Source organism: Periophthalmus magnuspinnatus, chromosome 1, assembly GCF_009829125.3.
Source record: "Periophthalmus magnuspinnatus isolate fPerMag1 chromosome 1, fPerMag1.2.pri, whole genome shotgun sequence".
Taxonomy (NCBI): Eukaryota; Metazoa; Chordata; class Actinopteri; order Gobiiformes; family Gobiidae; genus Periophthalmus; species Periophthalmus magnuspinnatus.
Window position 1 is genome coordinate 475,001 of NC_047126.1, and position 10,000 is coordinate 485,000.

General features: G+C 46.6%; 3 protein-coding genes across 4 annotated transcripts in view; 1 reads left to right on the forward strand and 2 right to left on the reverse strand.

Annotated features, from left to right (window-relative positions):
- Positions 1-10,000, reverse strand: part of LOC129456303 (zinc finger protein 271-like) — a 102,664-nt gene that overhangs the window by 17,535 nt on the left and 75,129 nt on the right. The window lies entirely within an intron of this gene.
- On the reverse strand, positions 1,140-5,402 carry snrpb2 (small nuclear ribonucleoprotein polypeptide B2). The gene is made up of 7 exons (XM_033967552.2): positions 5,307-5,402; positions 4,647-4,718; positions 3,283-3,455; positions 2,702-2,836; positions 2,154-2,183; positions 1,964-2,052; positions 1,140-1,688 (listed from the first exon to the last, which is right to left on the reverse strand). The coding sequence occupies exons 2-7, from the start codon at positions 4,708-4,710 to the stop codon at positions 1,529-1,531; spliced, it is 651 nt and encodes a 216-aa protein (XP_033823443.1). The 5' UTR covers positions 4,711-4,718; positions 5,307-5,402; the 3' UTR covers positions 1,140-1,528.
- Positions 6,512-10,000, forward strand: part of kif16ba (kinesin family member 16Ba) — a 25,147-nt gene continuing 21,658 nt past the window's right edge. For both annotated transcript variants that reach the window (XM_055222308.1, XM_055222307.1), the window contains exons 1-4: positions 6,512-6,862; positions 7,123-7,186; positions 7,616-7,729; positions 8,915-9,031. In XM_055222308.1, coding sequence (XP_055078283.1) covers positions 6,816-6,862; positions 7,123-7,186; positions 7,616-7,729; positions 8,915-9,031 — 342 coding nt within the window. In that variant the 5' untranslated portion in view covers positions 6,512-6,815. The remainder of the gene's footprint in view (positions 6,863-7,122; positions 7,187-7,615; positions 7,730-8,914; positions 9,032-10,000) is intronic.

Here is a 10,000-nt window from a genome sequence, read left to right on the forward strand (position 1 = left end):
CTTGGATGGACCCCCTTTAGTCCGGTTCAGGTCCTTGGATGGACCCCCTTTAGTCCGGTTCAGGTCCTTGGATGGACCCCCTTTAGTCCGGTTCAGATCCTTGGATGGACCCCCTTTAGTCCGGTTCAGATCCGCAGACTTGTTGATGAAGTCTGGACTTTCTTGTGAAGTCTCTTGGTGAAGTTTGACACGACTCTGAGGAATCTGCCACAGCCGCGTCAAACTGGAAACTCAGATGCCCTCCCCGTGTGTGTCAGATGCCCTCCCCGTGTGTGTCAGATGCCCTCCCCGTGTGCGTCAGATGCCCTGCCCCCGTGTGTCAGATGCCCTGCCCCCGTGTGTGTTTATTAAAGTGAAGGAGACAGTATAAAATCTGGGCTTTTCAAAAGTTTAAAACATAAAGAACAGTGTTTGGTGAATAATTGGAGTAAAATGAACGAGCACATTCTACAGGTTTAAGGAAACGTGACAGAAAAGTATCGTTTTTAACTTAACGATTTCAAAGTAAAGTTAAAGCCACAATAATAATGTTACTTTAGAATGTGAGTAAAAGTATTTGAAACGCACAAGAAAAACACGAAGCACTCACCTGAAAATACTGCTCCGACTCCTGAGGAACGAGGAGAGTGAGGAGGAGGAGAAAAAAGGAGGAGGAGAAAAAAGGAGGAGAGAACAGGAGGAGGAGGAGAATGAGGAGAGAGAGACCAATGGTAAGATGAGGGGGCGCTGTAAACCTCCTGTGTCCTCCACATCCAGGTCTGTGGCTCAGTGAACTCAGAGACTTTACACAGACCCAGGCCCCGCCCCCATCGCTGTGGGACGAGGAGCGTCTCTGGACCAGGGGCCGTAGCAGCGCTGCCCCAACGAAATTAATCTATTCTCAAATATATTTAGTTACAGAAAACAGAAGACCTGTGCTCAAGTGAATTTTGCAGCGTTATTTGTCACATGGTCCAGACTTCAGCTCTGATAACTTTTAAGTACATTCTAACTTAAAGTATTAAAAGTATTCAATCAGGTTTCAGAAAAGAGTCACAGCGGTGAAGCTTTTGATCGAGTGGATCATGGAGTCGTCCTGATTTGACAAACACGGCCCTGAAGGAACAAAGAGACGCAATCTGTGTTTTACATTTTATTTTAAAAAAACTAATTTATCACAAAGGCAGAATTTTTACAAAACAAATTAACGTCGACAGTTCTGAGGTCAAGGCGTCCAAAAACGGTAAAGAAAATTTAAAATACAAGTGTTAAATAAACCTGTGCACTTCCTGTGACCCCTACAAAATAAAAGCCTAAACTAAACATGATGCTCTGAGCAGGTTTATTGTGAAAGATGAAAGATGTCCCAGGCCTGAGACGCTCCACGCGTTTGAGCTGGTAGTGCCTTCAGGGTCAGGGTCGGGTCTTCGGCGGTGCGTTCAGGGTCGGGTCTTCGGCGGTGCGTTCAGGGTCGGGTCTCCGGTGGTGCGTTCAGGGTCGGGTCTCCGGTGGTGCGTTCAGGGTCGGGTCTCCGGCGGTGCGTTCAGGGTCACTTCTTGGCGTAGGAGATCCTCATGGCGCAGGTGGCTGTGATCCTAAAGCCCTGCAGAGCGTCTTTGGCGACTCCGGCCTGAGTGTCGCTCTCGAACTCCACAAATGAAATGTCGTGTTTCCCCGGAACCAAGCGCACCTCCTTAAAGCCTGGGAACCTGAAGGGCAAAGGAGGTCAGGAGGTCAGAGGAGGAGCAGGGGTCAAGAGGTCAAGAGGTCAGGAGGAGGTCAGTCCTGGTCCAGTTATTTTTAAATCTGATTTATTGGACTATTTAACTGGAATTTCAGAGATTTGTTATAATTTTAGAGCAGACATTTTGTGCTTGTGTCTGCTCTGAAATCATAATCTAAGACAGGGTTCCGGTCTAGTTCCGGTCCAGTTCCGGTCCACAGTCCAGTCCCCGTTTAATCCCAGTCCCAGTCCTGTACTCACTGGTTGAATAACATGGAGAGCATCATCTCGTTGGTCTCCTCGGGGAGGTTACTGAGGAACAGGATGTGGTTTGGAGGGTTGTCCGGGACCTGAACATCATGACGTTATTACACACTTATTACACAGTTACTACATGTTTATTACCACACTGAAACACACTAAATACACAAGTATGAAGAGCAGAACGTACCTGCACAGGTGTGTGGGCTGCGACCGGGATCTGACGAGGACAAAACAACAGTTAGTTCTCAAGCCTCAGCTTTAAGAATCTGAACCTCAAAAGTGTGAGTAATCTGACCAGAACTGAAGGAGTGTCCTGTAGGATGAAGACGTTTAGCTGCTCGTCCAAGGTCAGGTCTTGGACGAGCAGCTAAACGTCTTCATCCTACAACATTTTGTCCAGTGATAGATTTTACTTTTGTCTTTTTCTCTGGACACACAGAAAACGTTCTACCGCGTTAGAACATTGTTTCCTCATCCAAAAAAAACGTACAAGATGTTTCAGATGTCATCCAGATGTTTTATGGAGCGATCTCTCCCCTCCTCAGGGTCAGGAGGAGAAGGTGGGACTCAAAAATGAAAGTGAAACTAATTAAACATGTTAATACGCTGTTTGGGGCAAAGACGGCATTTTCAAAACAATAAAAGGGAACAGGGAGATGTAAATGTGGTTTGTGTGGACCTGTTAGACCAATCACACTGCTCCTTACACCTCCAGGCCCCGCCCCCACAGCTCACCTGGGCAGGTCTCTTGTTCTGATTGGCCGCTGCCTCTTGAGCCTTCTTCTTCTTCTCTTTCTTCTTCTCTTTGTCTCCGTACGTTCCCTTCATTTTGGAGATGATTTCAGAGTCGGTTTTAGCGTACTGGATCCTCTGCAACAAAAACACTTTAAATAAGACGAGGAGGAGCCCGAGGAGGAGCCCGAGGAGGAGGAGGAGCAGAGAGCCAGAGGAGGAGGAGCAGAGAGCCAGAGGAGGAGGAGCACAGAGCCAGAGGAGGAGGAGCAGAGAGCCAGAGGAGGAGGAGCACAGAGCCAGAGGAGGAGGAGCACAGAGCCAGAGGAGGAGGAGGAGCAGAGAGCCAGAGGAGCAGGAGGAGCAGAGAGCCAGAGGAGCAGGACAGTCTTTGACTAAACCAAGACCGAACCAGGTCTAAACCAGAGGAGCTTTGAGGAGCTTTGAGGAGCTTTGAGGAGCTTTGAGGAGCTTTGAGGAGCAGAGAGGAGCAGAGAGGAGCAGAGAGGAGCACACAGGAGCAGAGAGGAGCAGAGAGGAGCAGAGAGGAGCAGAGAGGAGCAGAGAGGAGCAGGGAGGAGCACCATGGGCTTGTTGTAGAAGGGGAATCCCTGCAGTTGTCTCAGGGCGTTTGTTGCTGCTGCGAGTTCTTTAAAGACGACAAAGGCCTGTCCTCTCATCGCCATCGTCTTCAGAGCCACGATGTCCACGACCTGCCCGAACTGAGAGAAGAGAGCGTACAGGGACCGCTTCAGCTCTGAGGGACGGGGGACAGGGGGGGACAGGGAGGACACAGGGATGCACACACACACAAGGGACACACACACAGAGGACACACACAGAGACGGGGACACACACAGACAGACACACACACGGGGGACACACACACACGGGGGACACGGGGACACACACACGCACAGACACACACACACACAGAGGAGGTTAATATCTTGTTTACAGAAAAGTCACTACTTTCACGATACTAAAATTTCAAACTGGATTTCGATACCAACGAAAAGACTCGATACTCAAATGTACAAATTTAAACTAAATAAATACACAACAGACACACAACAGACACACAACAGACACACAACAGACACACAACAGACACACAACAGACAGAACCACAGTATGAACTTTTATGAACTGATGGAACAATGAGACGACCTTTACTGAAATGATCTGTTTAATTTGAATTTTATCCTAATTTATCCTTCACAGACAGAACGGCTTTGTGTGAAGAAAAGGTCAAACATTATGAGACGTTCTAGGTCAAAATCAGCCTCTAAAAAGTCTTATATTATATTTAATCAAAGATACAACCAGAGGAAAGGCTTAACCAACATCCAATAATACACAAGTCAGCCATTTTGTTTTGTTTATGGCTCAATTTAAATAATCTACTGTCCAGTAGAACCAATAACACTGTTGGTAAAACTGACAGATACAGATTAGACAGGACGATACTGGACGATACTGGACGATACTGGACGATACTGAAACTGTCTGTGACGATTATCACGGCCAAAATAAGTGCGAGTAACAATTATGTCACAATGATTAAAGTTGTTATTAATATGAATAATTGTTGGTGATTATATAAAATGTACGATTATTGTCGACCCTTTTCATCACGATAAACTCGTTTATTTATTGTCCCATAGGCTCTTGTTTTTGAAGACAGTCCCAGTATTTAGTTAAAACTGCATTGTGTAACTTTCCTGGACATGTGATTGTTTTGCCTGTAAAATAAAAACCTCACTACTGTGAGTGGACTTGCCCCTCCACAGATCTGACCTCTTAATATGTTTGATGCCATAACAATAATAATTCATACTGAGGCTAAACAATAACATCTCTATGGAGACAAGCAGGTGTCAGACCCTCCACTGTAAAAATGACACAGTGAAGCTTTAATCCAAACACAGGAGGAGGTGTTTCTCACCTTCTTTCTTCACTTTGTCGTTGATGTTGTTGATGTAAATGGTGTGATTCGGTCTGATGTCCATTTTGAGCTCTGAAAACACACCAGAAAGAAAACTAATAAGTACTACTGCAAGTACTACTGCAAGTACTACTGCAAGTACTACTACAAGTACTACTACAAGTACTACTACAAGTACTACTACAAGTACTACTGCAAGTACTACTGCAAGTACTTTAGACCCCGGTTTAGTCCCGGTTTAGTCCCGGTTTAGTCCCGGTTCAGTCCCGGTTCAGTCCCGGTTCAGTCCCGGTTTAGTCCCGGTTTAGTCCCGGTTTAGTCCTGGTTTAGTCCTGGTTTAGTCCTGGTTCAGTCCTGGTTTAGTCCCTGGTTCAGTCCCTGGTTCAGTCCCGGTTTAGTCCTGGTTCAGTCCCGGTTTAGTCCTGGTTTAGACCTGGTTCAGTCCTGGTTTAGTCCTGTGCCATGTTCCTTGTGCGTCTCATTCATTAGCCACAGTTAGCTCCTGAGGCTAACCTTTCTTTTCGCGCTCTAAATGTTCATTTAAACCCTGCGCAGTGACGCACAGAGGCACGTTCACCTCCGCGTGTTTCCGTACGTCCCGGTACCGCACAGATCCGAGAATAAACGTGAAAGATTAAGTATTTTTAATAGTTTTCTCACCTGTTTTTTGAGTTTGAGCCGAAAACACGCGGAAACAACCCGGAAGTGACGCAATTCTCTACGACCGTGAATTTAACAGCTGCTGCCGCCACGCGCCAGGAAGAAGGAACTGCACCAGGACTAAACCAGGACTAAACCAGGTCTAAACCAGGACTAAACCAGGACTAAACCAGGACTAAACCAGGTCTAAACCAGGACTAAACCAGGACTAAACCAGGACTAAACCAGGTCTAAACCAGGTCTAAACCAGGACTAAACCAGGTCTAAACCAGGACTAAACCAGGTCTAAACCAGGTCTAAACCAGGACTAAACCAGGACTAAACCAGGTCTAAACCGGGACTAAACCAGGTCTAAACCAGGTCTAAACCAGGACTAAACCAGGTCTAAACCAGGTCTAAACCAGGACTAAACCGGGTCTAAACCGGGTCTAAACCGGGTCTAAACCAGGACTAAACCAGGACTAAACCAGGTCTAAACCAGGACTAAACCGGGTCTAAACCGGGTCTAAACCGGGTCTAAACCAGGACTAAACCAGGACTAAACCAGGTCTAAACCGGGACTAAACCAGGTCTAAACCAGGTCTAAACCAGGACTAAACCAGGTCTAAACCAGGTCTAAACCAGGACTAAACCAGGTCTAAACCAGGTCTAAACCAGGACTAAACCAGGTCTAAACCAGGACTAAACCAGGTCTAAACCAGGTCTAAACCAGGACTAAACCAGGTCTAAACCAGGTCTAAACCAGGACTAAACCAGGACTAAACCGGGTCTAAACCGGGTCTAAACCGGGTCTAAACCAGGACTAAACCAGGACTAAACCAGGTCTAAACCAGGACTAAACCAGGTCTAAACCAGGACTAAACCAGGACTAAACCAGGACTAAACCGGGTCTAAACCGGGTCTAAACCGGGTCTAAACCAGGACTAAACCAGGTCTAAACCAGGTCTAAACCAGGTCTAAACCAGGTCTAAACCAGGACTAAACCAGGTCTAAACCAGGTCTAAACCAGGACTAAACCAGGTCTAAACCAGGTCTAAACCAGGACTAAACCAGGTCTAAACCAGGACTAAACCAGGTCTAAACCAGGGCTAAACCAGGGCTAAACCAGGTCTCAGGACGTGTTGAACTTTCAGTGTTGTACATTCTTTATTTTTCTGCGCCTGTCTCTTTAAAAGTCGAAGCTTAAATCGTGTTTTGTCCCTGCCGGGCCTCTGTACTCTGTTTGTTGACATCCTGCCGGCTCATGGGGCTCTTCTCACGGGGCTGTTCTTTGCTCTCTGCCCCGGGTCTAGACTCTGTTCTTCTTTATCTTTTCGACCTTCGCCCCTGCGGCTCCTCCTGTCCTCTGTCCCCGGGATCTGCGCTCCTCTGCCCGCCCTGAGCTCTGAGTCTGAGCCGTGTGTGCGCGCTCTCCCCCGGGTCCACAGAAGTGAGGACACCCGGCCTCTGGAGCCGAGCAGAGCCGGACCAGAGCCGGACCAGAGCCGGACCAGGCCGCGGGGGTGAGCCATGGCGTCGGTTCGGGTGGCTGTCCGGGTCCGGCCCATGAACAGGCGGTGAGCAGCGGGCTGGGGCCGGGTTTAGGCGCTGTGTGTCCGGGTTCGACTCCCGCTGAGTCACGGGGCGGTTTGTGAAGGACCAAAGGAAAGTGCAGGGAGGGCATCTGACACACGGGGAGGGCATCTGACACACACGGGGAGGGCATCTGACACACGGGGAGGGCATCTGACACACACGGGGAGGGCATCTGACACACACGGGGAGGGCATCTGACACACAGGGACAGGAGGATTTCATGTTTTTCTTGTGTTTTCAGAGAGATGGATCTTTCGGCTCAGAACATCATCAGGATGGAGGACAACAAGACCTCCATCACTAAAGTACGAATACTACTACTACTACTGCTACTGCTACTACTACTACTGCTACTACTACTACAAACACATTTCTGTTAATAAATCTAAATCTTTTCATTTCTGTCTCGTCTAAATGTTTCTGTTTTTTGATGTTTTAGATTTTCAGGTTTTGAAAAGTTTGTGTTTGTGATTCTGTTTATCCACAAGTTTAATCGACTCTCTCCTCCTCTCCTGCTGCTGCTCCTCCTCCTCCTCCTCCTCTCTCTCTCTCTCTCTCTCTCTCTCTCTCTCTCTCTCTCTCTCTCTCTCTCTCTCTCTCTCTCTCTCTCTCTCTCTCTCTCTCTCTCTCTCTCTCTCTCTCTCTCTCTCTCTCTCTCTCTCTCTCTCTCTCTCTCTCTCTCTCTCTCTCTCTCTCTCTCTCTCTCTCTCTCTCTCCCCTCCTCTCCTCCTCAGTTGTGTGATGGAGTTGTTGGAGACTCCTTCAGAGATCGCATCAAAACTTTCACCTACGACTTTTCCTACAACTCGTCCGACCCCAAGAGCCCGAGGTTCACCAGCCAGGACCAGGTGAGAACTAAACCAGGACTAGACCAGGAGAGAACTAGACCAGGACTAGACCAGGTGAGAACTAGACCAGGACTAGACCAGGACTAGACCAGGTGAGAACTAGACCAGGACTAGACCAGGACCAGGTGAGAACTAAACCAGGACTAAACCAGGACCAGGTGAGAACTAAACCAGGACTAGACCAGGACCAGGTGAGAACTAAACCAGGACTAAACCAGGACCAGGTGAGAACTAAACCAGGACTAGACCAGGACCAGGTGAGAACTAAACCAGGACTAGACCAGGACTAAACCAGGACTAAACCAGGACTAGGAGGAGCAGAGGGAGGAGCAGAGGGAGGAGCAGAGGGAGGAGCAGAGGGAGGTTTATTCGTACTTTGTCAAAGTCGAGGCCTGAGTCACATTTTCAGGAAGAATGTTCAGGTTTAAACTGAACAAAAGTCAAACACTGATTCTCCAGGTTTAGTCCTGACTCTGGACCAGGAGGCCGGTCCCTGAAGTCCTCCTCATGTGAGATGGTTCTTGTGGCTCATGTGGGAGATGTTCTTTGGTGCTGGTCCATGGAGAGACTTGTTCACACTGAGCTGCTTTAAAGTCTCTGAGCCACAGGAGCCACAGGAGCCACAGGAGCCACAGGACACATGTGTGAAGTACTTCCTGGTTCTAGTCCTGACCCGAGCAGCAGTGTTCTGGATGTTCTGGATGTTCTGGATGATCTGTCTCTCGTTTGGAGAGTCCAGTGATCAGGACGTTACAGTCTGACCTCCTGGACACAAACACAGGATAAGTCTGAGTCTGGTCGTCCATCATGGATCTGAGAGAAAGAATGATACATATGAAGTTTGTGTACTTTGTGTGTACTTTGAGTACTACATACATATATATATATATACATATACATGCTGTATTTTCTGGAGTATAAGTCGCACCACAGAAAAAATGCATAATATTGAAGAAAAAATATAAGTCACATTTATGGGGAAAATTTACTTTACAGATAAATGTTTGGTCTTGGATTTTGTAAAGTTAAAATAATGAGACTTGGCCTGGACTGAAAAAGAGATTAGTCTGAATGGGACTTTCCTGGTTAAATAAAAAAGAATAAAACAACAACAGGCTGAATATCATACAACACGCTAACGCTAATGCTAATGCTAATGCTAACGTTACGTCACGTGTGTCTCAGGTGTTTTCAGACCTGGGGCTGGAGGTGCTGAAGTCGGCGTTTGAGGGATACAACGCCTGTGTGTTTGCGTACGGCCAGACGGGCTCCGGGAAGTCCTACACCATGATGGGCACTGCTGTGAGTACTACTACTGCTACTACTACTACTACTACTACTACTACTACTACTACTACTGGTACTACTACTACTACTACTACTACTACTGGTACTGGTACTACTACTACTACTACTACTACTACTGGTACTACTACTACTACTACTACTACTACTACTACTACTACTACTACTACTACTGGTACTACTACTACTACTACTACTGGTACTACTACTACTACTACTACTACTACTGGTACTGGTACTACTACTACTACTGCTGCTAGTACTGGTACTACTACTACTACTACTACTACTACTACTAGTACTGGTACTACTACTACTACTAGTACTGGTACTACTACTACTACTAGTACTGGTACTACTACTACTACTACTACTAGTACTGGTACTACTACTACTACTACTACTAGTACTGGTACTACTACTACTACTACTACTAGTACTACTACTACTACTACTACTAGTACTGGTACTACTACTACTACTAGTACTGGTACTACTACTACTACTAGTACTGGTACTACTACTACTACTACTACTAGTACTGGTACTACTACTACTACTAGTACTGGTACTACTACTACTACTACTACTAGTACTGGTACTACTACTACTACTACTACTGGTACTACTACTACTACTACTGGTACTACTACTACTACTGCTACTACTACTACTACTACTACTAGTACTGGTACTACTACTACTACTACTACTAGTACTGGTACTACTACTACTACTACTACTAGTACTGGTACTACTACTACTGCTACTACTACTACTACTACTACTACTACTACTAGTACTAGTACTGGTACTACTACTACTACTACTACTACTACTACTAGTACTGGTACTACTACTACTGCTACTACTACTACTACTACTACTAGTACTGGTACTACTACTACTACTACTACTAGTACTGGTACTACTGCTACTACTAGTACTGGTACTACTACTACTACT